We start from the raw sequence: 20,608 nt of genomic DNA on the forward strand, positions 1-20,608 counted from the left end.
GATCGATCACGCCGACGCTGCTTCATAAAAAGGTGGTGACATGGAAATGAGCGAGACATTTTAGCATGATTAAACGGCCCCTTCGGAGTAGGAGTAAAGGTGATGAAAAGAATCGGAACGACGCCATTTTATTATCGAGGTTATTGTCAGGGTGGAGAGATCCAGCACACACCGAGCGATGGATAAGAACAGTGGTGCTCTTCGAGACACACCTCGTTTAAGTAATTAGCACGGGTATAATATTTCCCATTGTCGTTTGGTCTACCTTTCGGGATGATAATCTAGGAAGATTATATCAAGAGTATTGCCAATTGGCAATCTGTGAGGTGAGGAGAGGACGATAACTGCCGCCGGGACCTTGGAAACGAGATTGGGACCTTTATTATTACCTGGAAAACACTGAATTTCCGTCGCTCTCACGCGCCACAATCTAGGAAAAAAAAAAAAAAATAAGCATCCTCTTCTCGGTTGCGGGCGTTCTTTTGATGCAGAGTGTCGTAGAGGAGGGTACTATGCAAACAAAGACCAGATTCCCGTTTTCTCTCCCTCCGTTCCCTCTCTTCTACTATTTCCCGCGACCATTGATGCAATTTTACCCCTTGCAGAGCCAAGAATGAAAAGAAGAAGAAAAGAAAGAAGCGGACGGGACATGGAAACACGGCCGACAAGAAGGACGGTATAGTTTACTTAGAGCGGTTTAGAGAGGATAGATCGTACGGCGAGTTACGAGACAGAGTGAGCCGCTTTCTTTCTTTCTTTTCTTTTTAATATAAAAAAAAGGAATGTTACAGTGCAGCAGAAAGGCCACATCGCGAGAATCTTTTTGATTGGCTTCTGTTCTCCGACAGGTCGGTGGATAAAAAGACCTGGAAAGTCGAAGAGCACGAGGCGCCCTGGAACGAGGTCTCCGACCCATCGATTCTTTGTCTCTCATGGCTCGCGTCTTCTTCATTCTAGCCTCGCCGGACACCTCGGGGTTTGGTTTATGAGGCGGGGCTTTTCGCCGCTTCAATATTGCAACTCTTGGGGCGGCTCTCCTTCTTTTGGCTTTGGGAGACTGCGTGATTGCCCTACAATCTATCGTGATGCGATGGTCCTTTGATGGTGGGGAAGAAACTTCCTCCATAATTCCGGGAAAAGCCAAAAGGGGAAGAAAACGAAAAGGTATCATCATGTACGACCATTAGCGGTCCATACAAGATCAATTGATGATGTTGGAAATTTTTCTTTCGCCGTATTAGACGGGCCGAAGGTGTGTGTGAGCATGCATGTAAGTCGGCCAATCTAGGATATTTTACAAGAAAAAAGATGCAAAAGGACGAAAGAAACAACTTATCCAACTTCCGAATGCGACCCATCCCTCCCTACCCATCATCTCCTTCGCCCTTTTCCCTTCTGCCGACTTGTAAATTCCCGAGTTGGACCCTCCTCTTGCTTCGCCTCCCCCTCCGAGTTGTCCTCCTTTCCCCGCTCCCTCTCTCTCTAGCCTTATTGCCAAAGTGACAGGGTGGCGAGGGAGCGCTGCTGTGGAGGTTGCAGCGAACCCCTCCATCCCCGGAGAAGGGCCAGAAGCTTGGGCCGAGCGAGGCATCGTTACATCGCTAGAGAGGAAGAGGGCCAGCCAAGTCCAGGGGCAAGATGGCGAGTGGCTGTCCACACTCATGCCGGGCTCGGCATGAAATTAAGGTTGGATGGGTGGGGCGGCGTAGGGGAGACGAGAATACTGAGAGAAAGACTGAGAAGAGAAAAAACGGGTACAGGGTGCACTCGAATCAGATCGAAAGTTGGGATGAAAAGTATAGAACACGTGAAGGAAGAAGCATAAATTAAAAGACACGGGATGGCATTGAAGAGGCGGTCGACGAGAAGCCAACATTGGCCGGTTCCCCTGAGCGGAGCGGGGTCAGCCTTCGACCTTCGATATTCGATATTGAACGGTGGGGGACCACCATGCCCGGGTGAGAAAGGGGAATGCGGATAAGGTTGTTAAGATTAGCTTGTTTTGTTTTGTTCTCGGACCTTTGGCTGAGCTGTCCCCCTTTTGCTTCCATACCTCTTCGGTGATACGACGGTGAAGGTAATGTGCCCGGAGGACAGGAGATTGGAGTTGATAGGCGAATTAGGGTGTGCATCGTCATTTATATCTGTTTGTGATAATGATGTGTGGGAAAACACCCTTGACAGAGATTGATATTGCTTCATAACCGGAGCTCGTCGCTCGTCGCTCGATGCGTCTTTCTCATCTCCTTGATCAATTACCGAGGACCGTTTGTTCTCTCGATTCAATCAAGCTCACCGGTATTGGTTCCTGAGATGATCATCCGGGTCACAAAAACGACATCCTCTTGTCATTAGAGTAAGTTCCCCTTATTAGGTCCTCAGCCGCGTGCTGGTTGCTGGTCCGGGTTCGGGTTCGGGTTATGAGCCCAAAAACGCAAGGACTAGGGGAGATTCCGCCACTGTTGACACCTCCTCTTATCAAATGGGATATGGAAATAAACAATAGGAACTTTAGGCGACGACCATCTATCCAGACCCGGAATCATGCGTGGGATGGGAAGGTGGATGTGAAAGAAAGGATTGGACGAGGTGTGAAAATAACTACCAGCCATGCCAGCTAACATCAGAAGCACGTTCTCTCGTCGCCTATTCACCACGTTCTTTTGCTAAGAAAAAAAGTCTCTCTCTAGATGCCGATAGCCCTCCTCAAAACTCCCAGTCATGCACATTGTAACCGCCATCTTTGTTTTTTGTAAGTGATAAACATCTTTTTTTTTTTCTACACGGCATCAAGAAAAGTCCATCATTCCATCCTGAACATCTTATCTATAAACAGAAAAAAGGAAAAAAAAAAAAAAGGAGGGGGGGGGGGGGGGGGGGGGGGGGATGGGAAAGGGGTGGAGAACAGGAAGAAGAGCGCGAGGGTATGTATGAACACGAGAAAAAGAATGGGGAGACCCGGAATACCTTATCCCTCATCTATTATTAAGAGATGGCCCCTCTCCAGGTTATCGTAAGTGGGCACATGGAGGATGCCCTCGAGGTAAGGCCCGGACGCATTCTCAAGAGCGCCGGCTCTTGATAAGTCCATATAGGTACCCCGCAAATGTCTTCTTATCGGTCGAGGTCAATGACCGAAGGAATTCGGTTCCGTCAATACCGATATTGGGGAAAAGCTGGTTCTGGACGTTCTGGATGAATACATCTCCCGTCTTCTTGTAGATGACTTGCTCCAGTGCCGCAATCTCGGTCAAGACCTGCTTTGTCTGCGCGTCCAGATCCGGCTTAAACTGCGGGTCTTGCATTACCTCCCAGCATACTCCGTGGAACCGTTGGATCATGAACTGGTCGAAACCAGGAATGGCCGGAGACGGCGATCCCACGGGGGCAGTCGGATTAGCCGAGATTGTGGCTAGATCAGGCCCGCCCCATATGGTCGCCATCCTCGTCATGACTCCGAAGGCAAGCTTACTCGACTGCGGGTTACCCTCGAAGGACCGGCCGAGAGTGATTATACACGAGACCATGGTCTCGAAGAAGCCTTGGTTTACCTCGCTAATTAGGGTCCCTTCGAGGTTGTTATTTAAGATAACGAGAATGAAAGATAGATATTCTCGTCGGAGTTCGCCCAGCTGGATGTGATCATCAGTGCCCGTTGCCGGCTCTGATAGGCCGCTAAAGATCCGCTGCTGGAGCGGGGTTAGGAGGATGTTGAGCACATCGTATATTTCCCCCTTGAATTCGTACACCACCTGATCTAGAATACGCAAGAAGAATGCCATCTCATCCTTTCCGGAGCTTTGGGAGAGTAACCCCTCAATCCACTGTGGAAGCTGCGGAAGAACAGCGGCGCCAAGAACACCAAGAAGCCTCGAGAAAGCCGCCCGGCAGGCTGTCCGGATGTCGAACGTATTATTGAACGCACCGAGAGCAACCAAGATGGCCTCTGCTGCCCTGGAGAATTCGTCAGACACAGCCCGGTCGGGAGCCGGGCGCCTCGTCTGGCCCGGTGCCGCAGACGACGACGTAGATGGCAAGCCCTCTGAGAACCCATGTGCCAACATGCCAAGTGCCATGACAATGTGGTGAATCTGGTTCAAGGCCTGCGCATCGCCCGATTTGGCACGCGGTAGGTGGTTTTCCATATCGGCAAAAAGATTGTTCATGACAGAACGTACATAGAGAGCCTGTTTCTCTGGGGGAGTGCTCGGTGCTGACGAGATGTACCCTATTGCCTGATAGAGGTAGAGCTGGCTCGTAAACAGCGCTGCTTCTGAGTTGTCCTGCTCCTCTGAAGACATGTCGTCGTCATTCTCATCACCAGGGGCTTCCGCCTTGATCGGAAGTAGGTCGCTGATGGATTGAATCACCGTTTCTGCTACATTGCCTACATGTGGCCTCATATGCTTGACGAAGCGGAAAAAGAGATACCACGACCTTGCCTTGATTCGCACGTGGTCATGGTGAACGAGACGCACGAAATTTTCGAGGACAGGCCCAATATGTTCGGGGTAAGCGTCGAACACGGCCGCGTACCGGACACAAATCTCCATGTACTGGAGGACGACTGCGGGGTGACTAGAAGAGGCAATACCTAGATAGAAATGTTAGAACATTCAAAGTCTCCGGGAGTAAACTGAAGGCTGGGGTCTACGCAGGAGCGTCGATGAATCGCCGAGAACGTCAGGGTTGGGCAACAAGTTATTAGTACCGCGACCGATGGACATACCAGATTCGACCATTTTCTTCACCATGATTGCCAACCGCTCGGAAGCCGGCGTAGCCCGCTCGTTCTTCGGAAGAATCCCTTGATGTGGCAGCGCAAGTTCACCAAATAGGTACATCTCGTGCAAAGCTAGATCGAGGTCTCTCCAGTCCATCTGTGCGCCTTGCTGATCAAGTGTCTGGAAGGTGTTGGCAACCAGATTGCTGATGGCATCTATGAAGAGATTTTGGTCGACGGCGGCGATCGTCTTTTGAAGCACTTGCAGTCTTTTGCGCAGCTCCTGAAACTCGGCCTCGTCTGTCTGGTCGTCCTGGTCACCCCACGATGAGGTTTCGTCGTATCTCATCTTCATTATAATGGCGTTCAAGATAGGCGGAAGCATTTCCGAGTAGGAAGCGGGTAAGAGTGGGACTTTTCGAAATGCCGTGAGGAGGTCGGTTAGCGATGGAATAACGGTAGAGCATACCTCATCGTACTCATCAGAAAAGAATCGGAGTAGAGAAGGTATAAAATCGTGCAGGTGCCGGTCCGCCAAGGCCTTTGTATCCGCATCGGCTTGTGAATCCTCCAAAACCCTAACGATATCGGACATGATGGTATTTACAAGCTTCGCCACGGCCTCCGCAAGATCGGTGTCGTAGCGAGAGGTGGATTTCAACTCGCTGAGGGGCGGGCTTGCGACAAGCTCGGTGACGATTTCTCGGAGGTTGAGGAAGGTTATCATTTGCATCTTGTCCGCGTTCTTCATCTTCTTTCCAGCAATCTCGGTCAGGGCATCGATTGCAGCGTCTCGAACCTTGTCTTCGGATCCCGTCTGGTTCGAACGGCCTACTAGTGGAAGCAGGAGGCGCAACATCTCCTCGTTTACTATGAGGGATATGTCCATCCAGCTGACCCACTTGCCAATCAGCCTCAATATCATGTCAACAATTTGGTCGTTCTGGTGGCTGTAATGGGCAAGCAGCTCCTTCCAGGACTGAGCCACCCTCGTCATATCCTGTGCCCGAATCTGGTCCTTCAGTTCGACGTTCCGCTTCGCATCATTTTGGTTCCGAGAAAGGAGCATGTCTGCAATTTCGTCGTGAATGGAACCCAGAATTCGGAGGTATAGGATGACGCCGGGGACGTTGTCTCTCGAGGAGCCATCGGTGGCGGCGGTGAGAGCGTAAAAGTCGTCGATGAAAGTCTGCCACCCATCCTTGTACAGGAAAACAAAGAGATAGGTCAAGGTCTGGCACAACTTGTTCTGAAGATGAGCCGGATCCAAATGCTCGGGGGAAGCATTTGGCCCGTACACCCTCCTAGTGTAGTCCAACAGAGTGTCCTTCAGAAAGGTCAGGCTAGCGCCGTCGAGCCCTTGGGTGTGGACGGCCGAGTTGACGATCTCCAAACAAACGAGGCGGACTACTTCGGACGGGCGTGGGGACTGCCGCACAAAGAGGTTGACGCAGGCCTGCCATGCTTGTGGCTCGTTCCGTGCCTGGCTAAGGAATTCGAAGGCCTGGACTTTTAATGACTGCTCGGAAGACGGGTTCCAGGCGATCTCGACGGCATTTTCTATCTATATTAAGTGGCGGTTAGCAATCTTCACGGATGTAGGTGAGCTTCCTCAGTTGGGTAGCTCGGCACGCGAGGGCAGACAAGATGGGCAACAAAGGAGGCGGGGTAGAAACGGAGCAGCTAGGCCTACCTCTGCCTCCATGAAGCACTTTGGTAACCGAGTTGCCCTCAAAGGAAGCTAGACTCCGAGTGTGGAGGTGCCAAGGATTTGATAGTGGTTGAAACCCGATTTTGCTCCAAACTTGAGAAATCCCAGACTGCAGGCGAGGTCGAAAAGTTATAAAGGGCAAAAAAAAAAGCTTGGTGATGATTGTTTGGATTGATGCTGCTCTGGTGTGGGGTATGATGAAAGAGATGCTACGGTAGTTTCTCGGAAGAAAAGGTACATTCACATGTACATGTATTTTCGTATTTCTGCTCTGCATCTGCATTCCTTGGATGCAGCCACGGGCTTTCTTGGTATCATTCTTTGAACAGGCCCCGAGGAGGAGGGCAGAAAGTCCATTCCTAAATGTGTTGAATTGATCAAAATTTTCAATTCATATTGGTTTGTTTTATTTTCGAATTCTATCACTTTCATCGAAACCAAGTCCCTGTTTCTTTCAGCTATTCCCTTCGTTTCGTGCAGGCCTCGGAAAAACACCCCAAGATCAATCTTACATGCAGAGGCCGGGCTCCATTCTACATAGCTAAGGCACCTGGTAGTTGTTCCATTCATCGCAAAATTTCCTTAAAAAAGTTACAGTTTCAAATGATTTTCGTCATTATGCATTGACCATTACCATCCCCATGCGCTTCCGCACCAATCTCTGGCTTTCGGCGGATGCGGTTTCATTTCGAGCAGCACCTTCAGCGGCGGTTCCATTCGCCTGGACGAAACCCTGAGCAAGGCACTGCTCAACAGTGACTTTCTGCTGTGTGGCTTCTCCCTGTTGGCTTTGCTGGGTTTGGATTCGTTGCTCTCGTCGCTGTGCCTTGGAATTGGAAGCTTTCTCTTCTCCATTGGAGTTGGCTTTCTCTTTACCTTCCTGGGTCTGGTCTTGCACCTGCTGCTGAGCCACTTCGGTAGAGTTCGATCCAGGCTGTAGCCCAAGCGCGGCACATTGCGCAGCAATGTCATTGTTCTGGGCCACAAGACCAAGAGCCGCGCAGGTTTCAGGGCTCGCGACGAATTGTTGCTGGGCGCCTCCAGAGGCCGAGAAGCCAATGGTAGCACAACGCTCGTTGAGGTCTGCCGAACTCGCGGATACGGTTCGCTTCTCAGTGGCCTGCTGGGCGAAGCCGATGGCCGCGCATTGGTTGATAGCATCCTGGGCATCGACCTGCTGAGTTTCGTTGGATTGGATCAAACCAGCTGCCAAGCACTGTTGCTCGAGGACTTGCTGTTGGTTGAACACCTGTTGGACACCACCGATGCTGTTGGCTGGGACAAACCCTACAGCGGAGCAGTGCTGGATGAGCTGCTGCTGCTGCTGGACGGCGATTCCGTTGATCCCGTTAATGGCATTGATGGGTACAAAACCGATAGCCGTGCACTGCTGCTGAATGGCGGCAAGTCCCTGGACCGGAATTTGGCCTGAAGGGATGAGCTGGACAGCGACAGAACCGCCGCCGTTGAGCACGTTAAGACCAACATCAACAGCCGTCAAGGCATGACCGAAGCCAACCTGGAAAGCAGGGACCGCGACGGGGACCACCTTGGTGACCACAATCTGCCCGAGCTGACTGACAACCACCCTCTGGGCAGTTAGGGTCTGAACACCCAGATTGACAAGACCCAACTGGTTCAGAGTCGGCTGTTGAAGAACTAGCGACATGGTGGCCGCTCTGACGGAGTACGAGAGAGAGTTGACCGAGCCCAGTAGGATCTGGGCATCGGCTGCGTTCAATGGTTGTGCTCTTTGCATGACGATGACGGCCTGGTTTAGGGCGGTTTCAACCCCCTGGATGGCTTGGGGAAGGATCGTAGCAGCATCGGCAGAGTTTGCAGTGAGGCCCTGTTGGATACGTACTTGTTAGGTCTCGTGTAATGTGGAGTGGGCAACTATGGAGGAGGGGGACGTACCACAACTGCCGAATCTAGAGCCTGCTGTGCGGTCTGGATGGAGGCCAGACAATTCTGAGCGGTCTGGAGATTGTTTACGACACTTTGAGCCAGGCCATAGCTGGCAAAAAGGACGGAAGAGAGAGCGAAGGTATAAAGACGCATAATGAAAACTTCGCTGCCAGAGCGAGAATATACAACCGAAAGGAAGGGAAGAGCACAGCTCTGGCGTAACAGAAAGGGTGGATGAGAGAATCCGGGTGGGAATGCCTGGTGGTTTCGCGAAGAGGGACTCGAGATGTCCACATTGATCAACGACCAGATCTACTGACTATTTATACAGATCTCCATCACCGATATTCCCCACGGCGCGGGAGAGGCCATTGTGGAATACAATCCTGCATCTATGGTTCTACGGAAGGTCCACATTCCGGAGTCTCCGTGCAGGGTCTACTTGGGCTGGTGAACCTTGAGGTGGGCCGATGCCCATGTGCAGCGACTCTAACATTGTCAAGCTTAAAATGATTAGATTTCAGAGCCTAAGAATATACCTGTTCTTCATGAGCTGGAGGCTCATCCAATCAGCGTTTGAGGCGGTTGGCTTCACCATGATCCACGATGGGGTCGTAGCGCGGAGCATAACTTCAGCAGAAACAAAACCTGTTCCAGCTCGCGCAAGATATTCCTGGAGAGGCAACAACCGCGACAATCACCAAAGGCGTTTGAGGCTGAGCTAAGATGCCTTTTCCCTTGTTCCCCGTCTCTTTTCTTCCTTCCCTTTTTTGCCTGGGAAGATGATTTGCACAGCCCTGGTGAGGTCAAAGGGCAGAGAAAGGTTTGGAGATCTCCACATGGCCGGGGTTCCGGAAATTTCGAACTTCTGTGTTTCCGGTTTCAATCACCACCGACTGTAGGCTCGAGCTAGTAATGGCATCACAAACAAACCAAGCTGATATCTTGAAATGAAAATCGTGCGTTCGTTTCACATGGTCGAAAACTAATCGTGGCGATAAATCGATGAATCAGATAAAAGTTTCTAATTCGGTGATTTCCTCACATGCCCTCTCCTCTAGTAAAAGCCCATCATTTTTGTGCTCTCAAGACAGGAGTAATTCGAAAGGTGGCTCTCTTGGCTGGGGATTGTGGGTCCTTGATCTACGAACAGGCGGACCATGGGTGATTCGCGAATCCTTGGAGCAGATCTTCCTGGGCCTGGGAATCCCCCGTCGAGGCCGTTGTTTGGCCGTTTCTTACTCGCCTTTTGTTATTTCCTTTTAATAGTACGAAGTAGTCATAATCATAATTGGAAGAGGGAAAGAATTGAAGAATCAAGGAGAAAACAAACATAGCCAAACACCTTCCATTGAGCATTCTGAGATCAACAATGAATTGGCGGACCGCATGACTCGCCACTTACAAGTAGATGGACTCCGCCTTGGTTAGTGTCCCTCATAGATAGATCAGGGAGAGCTCCAGAAAGGTGTTATCTTACCCAAGAATCGTATCCTGGTCACAAACTATACTCATTCTCGAACCAACCAAGGTGGACAGTTTGTATGTTGAGTTGTGGTTTCGTGGGACAATAAGCAGGCGTCGGTCCCCGTCCCGATCGTGCTCGTCCAGGTTGGAAATCTTTCAGCAACAAGAGCAACAAGAACAACACCTTTATTCTTTCTTCCATCAGGCATCGCCTCAGGAAGTTGCCTCAAGTTCCGACTACTACTCAGTCAGTCAACCGGTCACGTAACTACTGCCCCGGACATCTCATCAAGGAAAGTAAAGCTCTGGAGGAGACAAGTGGACGTGTTCAAGTTCTGCGAGAGAGAAAAATGATGCCCTTGCAACATTGAAAAGGTTCTCTGCTCTACGCTACGGAGAGATATCTCGATATTAGAGAATGATGGTTTCGGGTTGACAGAGCCTGTCGGAGAAGGTTTGCATTTGGAACCCGTTTCTCAAGGAAGCCCACAATTGGCCCTTGCTGAGCGACACGGCCTTAACACCAACCAGAAGAGATTAGGTTTCAGGTACCGAGCACGCACAGACATGAGAGCCGTCCCAGAATATCACAGTCCTCATTCCGCAGATCACTGTCTTTGCTGGATCTGGACACTACTCTCGAGTTGACAGAACTCTGCTAGATGATTCCATCATATATTTAAGTAGTGTGATCAGGGAACAAGTCAGTCTAGAACTCGACATTGAGCCCCAGAAGTCTGGCAGTACACCGCACTCCCGCTGAGAGTGGATCGCGCCGAGCGCTTCGACAACGGATCCGGCGACTCCCCCGGAGGAATGAACCACACTCCATCAATGCAGTAGCCCCTGCCCATGTAAGTACAGAGGATGCTGCAGCAGTCGTGCTATTTCTGGTTTCTGGCGACAACCCCCGCACCACTCGCTCCCAGTGCACCCGCGCCTTTCCGTGATTGGTCAACGCTGCCAGTCGCAAATAGTGAGGCTGGGAAGAAGCGATCTGCAACCCAAAGGCGAAAGGAGATTATCAACTTAATCCTCCGACGGGGCGAGTTTTGTAGACTTCCACAAACAATGCGCATCTTCCTCGCATGAGCTGAGTTTTTGTTTCACTGCGCGTCCTTTCTATACCTGAGTAATCGTACGTTCACTGCATCTGCGACGAACATGATCCCTGGGGAAAGCCATGGACGATTACTTCTTTGACGAGTTTGTTTCGGAATGCAAGTTCTACCTCGAGGATACCCAATACCTCGAAATATTCAACTATTCTGTAAGAACGAGAATGCATCGGCCCGAGTTCGCATCAATGTCTCCCATTGAGTCTCATCGCTCACATAGCCTCTTTTTTTTCGACGCTCCAGGATCCGGCGTATAATACTTGCGAACAGCATCCCCTTTCGTCAGATGAATTCCACAATTTCATTCACCGCCGAGTACGTCTCACTCCCCACGGCCTCAAGAAGGTCACTTCTCCCGCAAAGCTTGGGCAACTCTCTCATAAACTGACATTTGATTGGCGAAAATAATAGGGTGCTTTTGAACCTCCAAAGCTGAGAGCGGGCGTAACGTGCACGAGTAGCCTGAGACTAGTGTACGTGAGAATTTTACCCCTTGGTGGTTTCCGTGTCACCCCCGGCTCCTCCTGGTGCCAAGGCTGAACCTAAAGCTAAGCTGACCTGTATTTAGACTGCAAGAAAATGCCCAGCAGCCCGATACCTTCTCACCGTATGTCATAACTCTGACTCACGATGAGTATCGTGCGATGGTTAGAGGCATGCGCTTGCCCTTTAGGGCGATTGAAGGCACCGGTGTGGTAGGGCCTTTCTTTTGGTCATCCCTTGATCAAGAAGATGAAGACCCAAATCTACGTATGTTTACGACATAGCGATGAGTCGGTCCACTTCAAAAATCGACTAACAATGACCATTTCCGGTCGCCCTCTTAGAAATGATATTCCGCAAGTCTGATGTCCGTAAGAAAGGCAAGACCCGCGGCTGGGAGACCATGCTCTCTTACAACTTCCGGACCCGCATGACTACCGGCTACGCTAAGGGCACTCCTAGCTCCGATATTGGCAAGGCTATCTCTCATATAAGGGCCTGTGCGACCCAAATTGTACATCCCCTCCTCCTGCCCATGATCCTTCTGTCTTATCAAGTCGCTCCCGACAACGAGATCCGCCAGCGGCAGGCAAGAGACTGGCTCCGTCGACTCGAACATGCCATTAGCGGTCGTGATGAGATCAGGGCTGAAGAATCGTATGTCACGGCCGGGATTCTCGACATGGACGGGATTACTAGGGACATGTACGAGTGTAATGGCCAGGTGCTGTGGAAGAAACCCCAGGCTTATATCGACACTATTCTGGAATTGGAGAGGGCTATGGGGAGGTTCAAGACCGGGACTGGGGATCAATTTACCAGGGAGCTGGATAAACTTCATAAAAGTATGCTAGCGAGGACGGAATTTTATATGGTCAAGTTGAAGGGGCTGGAGAATTATGCGTGGACGACGCTGGAGCGACTGAGGATTCAGCGGGAAGCGGTAAGCGATATTCTATTCCTTGAATTCCCCCCCTCCCTCCTTTTCCAACAGGACCATTTTACGTATACTAATACGAGACGAAAAATCCAAACTCTAGTTATACAACATTGCGGCAATACGAGAATCTAAACTAAGTCTGCAAATCGCCAAAGAGCAGAAATACGTCGCCCACGCCGCCAAGCACGACGGCACAGCCATGAAGACGCTTTCACTTCTCGGCGCTCTCTTCCTCCCTGGGACTTACCTCGCCTCCGTCTTTAGCATGACGTTCTTCAACTTTGAAAAAGGTAATGACGCTTATGGGGAACGAAACACCTATCCTTTTGGCAATATAATGGTACGCTAAATGCTCTCTGGGCAACGACAACTTCTAGGTGCCGACCCTGTCATCGCTCCCAGCCTGTGGATCTATTTCGCCATCACGATACCCGTAACGGCAGCTATTGTCGGCACTTGGATCTTTTTCAACCAACGCCGGAAAAGCAAGTTCAGAAAGGCCCAGCTCGCCGTCGAAGACGATGTCGAAGTCATGGAGCGCGAGATCATGGCAACGATTCGGAGGAAGACTCTTAGTAAGGAGAGTACTTGGAACTCCCTAAGTCCTCGGAAACCATGACGATATAACCGGGAAAACTACCCGAGGAGAATGGCGAACGGGAGCAAAGGGAGAGGTTCAACTCAGCTTGTAATTTCCTGTAAATGATATCTTTACGACTGATGATGCTAATGAATTATTCTGACGAAGTACACATGAGCTTGAATATCTCAGAAGTGCCTATCGGCAAAGGAAACAGTCCGCCCAACTCTCTAGTAAACTAAAGAAAACAAAAGAACCAGTACTCCATGGTCACCACGCCTTGCTGCCCAATACATTTTTTGTAGCGGTGCTATACCTTCCCCTATTCTTAGAGTCTGATTCGACCCTCATCATTACCACCGCCAAACCACCGCCTAATGTCAGACTGGTTTCCATTATTTCTTCCACTGCCACCACCCTCATTTCCGTTATTGGTCCAGGGGGGATTCTTGATGCCCTCGCCTAGATCCTGTAGCCACCTCGGCGATTCAAAAGTATCAATGGTATTCTTCATCCGGTGGCCAAGGATCTGGAAAAAGTTTTCGTCGCCTGTCGGCTCGTCGTTCCACACCGCGTCGCGGGATGGCTGTCCGAGTCGGCGTGGGTTACTGGGCTGTGTGGGCGACCTAAGAGGTGATGACGAAGAGGCCCCTGCGCCGCGGGCGGATGGAATGGATAATATCGGCGCGGAACGACCGGGTGGCCCTCCGGCAGCCCGGGCTCTAGCCTCATCCCTGCGACGAGACAGGGAGTGGCCGCTTAAATCTCGTTCGATGAGATCTCGGCCTTCCCTCCATAGGCCGGCACCGTGACTTCCCCTTCCTCCTCCTTCCTCCTCGTCGTCGACAATGTCGAGGCCGAAACCTAGGAGTCGTTTGACTCTTCCGTATATACCGAACAGCGTAGCGCATACAGGGAATAGAATAAGGATGGGGAATAGATAGTCAAACCACCTCCCTAGCGGCGTGAAGTCGATGAGCTGACCAAGGAAACCGTAAAACACGGTCTTTTTGTAAATTTTGGGTGATAGTAGAGTCATAAAGTTGTAAGATAATGGAACGCTGAGCTTAGCCACTTGCTGCGAGTACCAAAAGGCCGACTCGTATGCAGTATTTCGTCGGGTGAGCGCTCTCCCTCTCCACACCTTGACCTCGGTTATCGATGTGAGAGTGGCCGCACACATGTAGAGCAGCCAAAACATGGAGAGAACTTGGCCCGCGAACCCAACCTGGCCCTTTTCGCCAACCCAATGATGCACAACAGTGAAGCGGATGATGGAAAGATTAGGGAGGGCGACTTTGACAACCTCAGACCAAACAATGCAGGCAGACGCCAAGGCGAGCAAGACGCCAGTGAAGATTCGTACGTATGGCATGATGTGATAATGGAGAAGATACCGCGAATATGGTGTAAGTACGGTCAGGCGGGACCATGGGGAGGACTCTGGATGAAGCTCGCCGACATCAAGTTTCTTGGAGGCGGCCGAGTCAAGTAAAGTCTGGGTCTTCGCGGCTTCGTGGACGAGCCGGTTCCATTCTCCAACAAAACGAGATCGAGCATGGCGGGCTCGAATTAGCTCCCTAGTTAAGTTGGCCATGTATTGCTCGGTAATCACCGTTGGCAATATGCGACTCTCTCCACCGATCGTGTTGTCGACCGTAACAGGGCGAGAGTCGGGAAGGCCGGCGATCTCAACTAGCTCCTCGATCCAATCGCCGAAGTCTCTCGCGCTTCCAACCTTCCGGCGGCTCAGCTCTAGCACTTGAGCCTCGATGTCTTCCAAAGTCAACAAAGAGTCTTCCATCTTTTCATGTAGAGCCGGCGCATGGCTCTGTAGTCTCCGGAGACGACCGCTGATGCTTGCGTTTCGGAAGAGCTGGCGGGGTATCGATACCAGGCCGTGGCCCATGAGGTAGATGGCAAACACGAGACCCCAACAGTAGGCAAGGGCCATTACTACGCTCTTTAAAGAGGTGAGGGAAACGCCGTATTTAATGAAGATGTAGATAAGTCCAACGAAACTAGAGCCGAGGACTATGGCGTGGAACTGGGCATTGGAACGGAGCGAGTACATGAGCTTTCCATATGGGTCGCGATGTCCGGAGTCGGAGTATTCGGCAAGGATCGGGAGGAGGAACCTAGCGCAATATGTTAGATTCATCGTCAAAGATTAGGCAAATGCGATAACGGTTGCGCCGGCAAGTCGCACCAGGTGAGAGCAAAGGTCAGCCAATACGTGATCCTCCACGAGACGAGGAGGACCCTCTCGGGGAGCCATATTCCTCGAATGGCATCATCTTCGGTTCTTGCACTCGATGCAAGGTCTATTGGAACGAGAAGGACAATCGCGGCAGGGAGGAAGATGGCGAAAAAGATGGGGACGAGGTAGAAGGCGGGCGTGGTTCGGAGAGGCAGGAAGTATCGGAGAATTAGCAGTACTGTAATGGAGATGATGATGGTTGCAACCAGCGCAAATATCTCAGAGGGCACAGGCGACCCTGTGCTCACAATATGCTGCATCTTGGAGTTAATACCATCTTTGGCGGGGAGAAGATGGTAGAGGTGAAGTTGAGGTGGCTCTTGATGAGCAACTCTAAATCGAGGCTGCGATGTGAGGTCAGCTGGTAACAAATGATCAAATGATGTTCCAGGAAGGCGTCGACTCAGGCTTCGACGCAGAGGATCTGCGGGGACTGTGATTACATCATCACCCATGGCCAAGTTTGGAACAGCGAACTGGGAAGTAAGGTATGGCGCCCGAGTACCTCAGTACCTCCTGCCCTTTTTCAGCAAGCTCTTTAAGTAGTACGCGACGTGACGCGCCCATGCTTTGTGAGCATTCACAAAGACTGTCACCGTCAAGCACCCTCCATTCCTCACCTCTCCGGACAACTGAGTGCAGAGATTCAAGAATCAACTGCTTCTCCTCCCTCCAACATCATAATTTAACCAGGGCACATTTTCTCCCTTCCACTTATAGTATTGTGCTGTCTGCACAGTAAAATCCTCTTTTTTTGACTCCCCTCCTACAAGCCTCTACTTCCTTATTCTTATTCTTATCAGCAGAACAAATATTTCCTCTAGTGAACCCCTACGGTTCATCCACCATGGCAGACATCGAAGAGTGTATGTATTCATGCTGTTTTGCTGTTTCGATTCCTCCCATCTCTCCTGCTAGAACACGATACTGATTGACAACGAATGTCCTAGGGTCTGCGAATGCCAATGAGGCTGTCCGGATCTGTCTCTGGCGACCTTCCAAGGAGGGCCCAGTCGCGCTTGGCCCTCCTTTCAACGCACAGTTTACTTACCCTCTCTATGGCGAGGACGAGCAAATCTTTGGTTACAAAGGTTTGAAAATAAACATCAATTACCGCGCAAACGACATGCGACCAGTAGTCAAGGTGTCCTACCAAGCCAAATTTGACGCAGTCGGCGACACCGAACCAGCCGACATCATGACTCCCTTGAAGGAAAACCTCCCCGACATTGCCTTTAGTGGCTACCCTGACTTCGTCGAGAACACGAAGAAGCTCTCTCTCGAGAATACCTGGAAGCCTGCTGGCGAATTGCACGCCACGATGCAGGACGGATCCCATACCTATGAGATCTGGAAGGGTACCTTGGTCGACCCGGGAATTAAGCAGCTGGTCGCGCGCATCCAGCTTCTCCCGCTCCTTTTCATTGAGGGAGGTTCGCCCATCATCAATCCCAAGTTCGATGCAGTTGACGATCGATGGACCGTTTGGTCCCTGTACGAGAAGGACGAGGATGGCTACAGCTTCCTAGGCTTTTCCACCGTTTATCGATTCTACTATTTCGGCAAGCGAATCGATCCCCCTCCTCCCCCTGGCACGCGATTTGAGCTGCCTGTAGGCGATTTTGATCTCGGCCAGTTACCCTCTCGCGCGCGATTGTCGCAGTTCCTTATCCTGAAGCCCTACCAAAGCCGCGGCCTCGGAACTCGCCTTTACAAGACGATGTTCCAGTATTATTACGACAACCCGCTTACTCGACAGCTGACCGTCGAGGAGCCCAACGAGTCTTTTGATGACCTCAGAGACATGTGTGATCTCGCCTTTCTTCTGACTCTGCCCGAGTTTAGAGACATGTCGTTCAAGCAGGGCATCAAGCTCGATATGAAAGGTTTACTTCCAGAGCTTGTCGATCGGAAGGCTGTCGATGCACTGATGGAGAAGAGCAAGATTGTGCCCCGTCAGTTCATGCGCTGCCTAGAGATGCATCTCATGAGCAAGCTACCTGAGTCCGTCCGCCCTCGACTTCCTACCGAGGGAAAGAGCAAGAACAAGCCGACGGCCGATGACAAGTTCATTTTCAATGTCTGGAGGCTTTTTGTCAAGTCTCGCCTTCTCGTCCACAATGTGGATGTCCTGGGCCAGTACGATTTAGGCCCGAGGCTTGTGCTTCTCGAGGAGACCATGGATAATGTCCAATTCGATTACATTCGACTCCTCAACAAGTTCCAACGCCGTGCGCAGCGTGATAAGCCCAAGCGACGACTCGACGATGACGACACCGAGGACGCGTCCGCTTCCAAGAAGGCGAAGGTCGAGGATGTAGAGGAGGACGGGACGTCGATCTGAATCGGCGGATCGGGGGGAAGTTTGACGATGATGATGCCAAGGTTATCATATCGGCTTCCAAGAAGGCAAGGCTCGAGGGAATTACGATGATGAGCAGTTCGAAATCAGCGAGCGGTATATTATGAAGGAAGGGAAAACTGGAGTTATGGGTACGGCAGGGCGGATACTTTGATGACGGTCCTTTTACATGCCGGCGTTTATCTGTATAATACTTGGATTGGTGGTTCTCCAAAATACATGCTCGCCTTCAATACCCCATCAAGACAGTCTACGTTCAAGTGATGCGCCTTTAGACCCTCTTGTCGTAGCTCTATAATGTTTTATGCAGCCCCCTACAGAAGCCCACTGCTGAAGCCCGGTATGTGTATTCTTCGATCAAGTTGCGGCTTCTTGACCGCGTTCTTTGACGCGTCGGACACCCTATCTCCCATTGACTCAGAAATACAGTAGCTTCTCAAGACGGGGTGGTCATCGCTGAGCCGCACCTACTACAGTATGAGTAGCCATCCTCTGAGTCTCAGTGCGGGGGAGACCCATGGCCATGGCAAGCGCGTAAGATTCCGCCGCAGGCAGAAAGGTTGTTGGAGAGATTGAACAACCTCAATCAAGGTAGGCTCTTTGTGTCTACGGAGCAGAAACAAGCTATGCACTAAAGAGGAAATTTTCGACTTCCTGTGGTAATTAATTTCAAAAATAGCTGCAAGTTTCATCCTGCCCTGCTCTCTTACACTTACGAGGTCGTCCGAGAACTCGATGTCTCAATCAAAACCGGGGGCGGTTTGCTCGAAAGGCACAGTTCCAGGAAAAAAATGGTGGACTGGTGGTTAGAGTTATGCGTATAACGATGGATTGTACATATGGGATCATGGACACAACTTGGCGAAAGCATCGCTTGCCACAGGCTTGAATGCAGTTTATCAACCCATCGCCTCAACACCACATCCTTCGCAAAAATGGCGGATCCTTTCGAGGTTCGCATGCGCTTCACCAAGCAGTTACAACAGCTTAATGCTTCTGTTACCGCGACCCAGAAGGCTGCACAATATGCCCTTAAATACAAGGACATGGATGAGGATCTCCACTCATGCATCGTGGAACAGCTTGAACAGGTACGTTTGAATCCGAATCTCACTATGGTCTGTCGAAGCGAGGAGTGAGGGTTGGCTAAGGCGCTTCTTCGCGCAGAATCGGAATATGAATACCCGTGCAAACATCATGTATTTCATCGAGCAGTTTCTTCAGTTGGCTAGTAAGGATGGCCATGTGAACTATGTTCGAATGATGCAGCGAGACATCATTAGAGTTGTTGATGCTGTAGCCCCGGATGATGGAACCGGATCTGCAAACGTCAAAGTGGTCAGGAAGGTATGAAGCAAGACATTCATCCCGCAAGGGTTGGCGGGTTTCCTCCGTTGTATCCAATGGCCGAGGTTGAAGCTGATTTTGTCCTTGCAGGTATTACAAGGACTCTGCAACAAAGGGTTCTTCCAACAAGATCTGGTATTGGAAATAGAAGAGTGCCTCAAGGACAGAGTCACGAAAGACTTTTCACTGGAGTCCCCTGTCGCTAGTGACAGCCAGGCCGGTCGTCCAGCACCCAAGCACTCCACTTTCGAGGACGTCCGTCAGATCGACCGCCGTATAGAGGAGGACCGAGAGCGCCACAAGAGGCTTCGGGAGACAATGTGGGCAGTTCCGGCTGGCCCTACCGACAAGCCTGAGTGGGAGAAGTTGTGGGAAGAAACGAGTGACTGGGGATCCGACGATGATCTCATGGCAAAAGAAGAGCGCGAGATGAAAGAAAGGGAATGGTCGTCGTATTGTACCCACTATAACGGCTAAGGATGTCATTTCGAGAGGCGGGTAGGCGTTGGGGGTTAACGGGAGTTTTGATTTTGAATCCATTGGGATTGATACCCCAAGAATCACAGATTATCCATCTAGAATCCAGAAGGTTTGAGTTGAGCGGGTCCTCCGCACAGTATATTGTTACAACCATTTTATACATGCAAGAAGCTCAATCTATCGTCACATCCAGCCATCAGACCTTTGAGCCTTGACCAATAGAGAAACCGTCTATAAACCCGCTTTACAGAACACACCAGACACAACTAGCCCGGGGACTCTCCTGTCTCCTCCGCTTTACTCCATCGTCACGGTGCCACCGAGCGCCTTGAGGGTCTCGATGATCTTTTCGGCCTCATCCTTGGGCACGTTCTCCTTCATCACCTTGGGCGCGCTCTCCACGAACTTCTTGCTGTCCACTAGACTGAGACCGAGAAGGTTCTTGATCTCCTTGATAACCTTGGGCTTGGAAGTCGCTTCGAAGCCGGTCAGCTTGAGGGTGAAGACGCTCTTCTCGGCAGCAGCAGGGGCCTCCTCTTCCGCCTCCTCAGCAGCGGGAGCTGCCGCTGGAGCGCCCGCGGCAGGGCCGGCAGCGAAGGCACCAATTGGGACATCGGGAAGGTTGAGTCGGGTCTAGAATTGGAGAAAAACCAGACTGTTAGATACAATGGCCTCATCATCCGAGAGCGTGGAGCATCATGAGTCAATGTCGTGGGAACAATACCTTTAAGCTAGAAACGAGATCCGCAGTCTCTAGGAGGGTGAGCTGGCTAATCTGGTCGACGATAGCAGCAATCTTGGGGTTCTCGGGAGCGGCAGCGGCCTCGGTCGAGTTCCATCGCCTAGGGGTCGAGACTATCGGCGCGGCGTATCGGAAGGAACCGGCAGATCGCAATTGGCGCGCGCAGCGCTGTGCCGCGTACCTGTATGATAGAGACATTGTTTGTAGGAGGATTGGCGAGAGGGAGACGATATGTTGGACTGGCGTTGTGGTCGCGCGGCTGGCGGGTGAGGTCGTGTGCTTGGGATTCTGAGCTGACAGGAGACAAAATCTCGAAGATTTTCGAGCTCTTGTCGTGGATGGCTCGTCGAGGTGGCTCGTGCACCGTCAATGGCAGAAAATTTGTCAAGTAATGTGGCGGCTGGCGGCAGTGGACCGACGTCACTGTGTGGTCTCTAATCGATAAGAAATAGACACTGTCTGATAAGATAATAAATGTACTCTTCCG

General features: G+C 51.1%; 6 protein-coding genes across 6 annotated transcripts; 3 read left to right on the forward strand and 3 right to left on the reverse strand.

Annotated features, from left to right (window-relative positions):
• Window positions 1–3,062: 3,062 nt before the first annotated feature.
• Window positions 3,063–8,495, reverse strand: SAPIO_CDS5794 (uncharacterized protein; the record flags this gene model as incomplete). Its single annotated transcript, XM_016788046.1, has 4 exons — window positions 3,063–4,594; window positions 4,730–6,287; window positions 7,069–8,283; window positions 8,352–8,495. 4 exons carry the CDS (start codon window positions 8,493–8,495, stop codon window positions 3,063–3,065), a joined length of 4,449 nt encoding a protein of 1,482 aa, XP_016642362.1.
• Window positions 8,496–10,992: 2,497 nt separating this feature from the next.
• SAPIO_CDS5795 (uncharacterized protein) lies at window positions 10,993–12,969 on the forward strand (the record flags this gene model as incomplete). The annotated part of the gene is made up of 6 exons (XM_016788047.1): window positions 10,993–11,079; window positions 11,339–11,400; window positions 11,496–11,677; window positions 11,755–12,353; window positions 12,451–12,640; window positions 12,728–12,969. 6 exons carry the CDS (start codon window positions 10,993–10,995, stop codon window positions 12,967–12,969), a joined length of 1,362 nt encoding a protein of 453 aa, XP_016642363.1.
• A 289-nt stretch (window positions 12,970–13,258) lies between these two features.
• Window positions 13,259–15,450, reverse strand: SAPIO_CDS5796 (Lmbr1 domain-containing protein; the record flags this gene model as incomplete). The annotated part of the gene is made up of 2 exons (XM_016788048.1): window positions 13,259–15,068; window positions 15,140–15,450. The coding sequence occupies 2 exons, from the start codon at window positions 15,448–15,450 to the stop codon at window positions 13,259–13,261; spliced, it is 2,121 nt and encodes a 706-aa protein (XP_016642364.1).
• Window positions 15,451–16,037: 587 nt separating this feature from the next.
• On the forward strand, window positions 16,038–17,534 carry SAPIO_CDS5797 (Histone acetyltransferase type B catalytic subunit; the record flags this gene model as incomplete). The annotated part of the gene is made up of 2 exons (XM_016788049.1): window positions 16,038–16,056; window positions 16,141–17,534. 2 exons carry the CDS (start codon window positions 16,038–16,040, stop codon window positions 17,532–17,534), a joined length of 1,413 nt encoding a protein of 470 aa, XP_016642365.1.
• A 953-nt stretch (window positions 17,535–18,487) lies between these two features.
• SAPIO_CDS5798 (Uncharacterized protein) lies at window positions 18,488–19,376 on the forward strand (the record flags this gene model as incomplete). Its single annotated transcript, XM_016788050.1, has 3 exons — window positions 18,488–18,643; window positions 18,720–18,899; window positions 18,990–19,376. 3 exons carry the CDS (start codon window positions 18,488–18,490, stop codon window positions 19,374–19,376), a joined length of 723 nt encoding a protein of 240 aa, XP_016642366.1.
• Window positions 19,377–19,676: 300 nt separating this feature from the next.
• On the reverse strand, window positions 19,677–20,319 carry SAPIO_CDS5799 (54S ribosomal protein L12, mitochondrial; the record flags this gene model as incomplete). Its single annotated transcript, XM_016788051.1, has 2 exons — window positions 19,677–20,012; window positions 20,104–20,319. The coding sequence occupies 2 exons, from the start codon at window positions 20,317–20,319 to the stop codon at window positions 19,677–19,679; spliced, it is 552 nt and encodes a 183-aa protein (XP_016642367.1).
• Between the last annotated feature and the right edge of the window lie 289 nt (window positions 20,320–20,608).

This window comes from Scedosporium apiospermum (assembly GCF_000732125.1).
Source record: "Scedosporium apiospermum strain IHEM 14462 chromosome Unknown SEQ_SAPIO_0099, whole genome shotgun sequence".
Classification (NCBI taxonomy): domain Eukaryota; kingdom Fungi; phylum Ascomycota; class Sordariomycetes; order Microascales; family Microascaceae; genus Scedosporium; species Scedosporium apiospermum.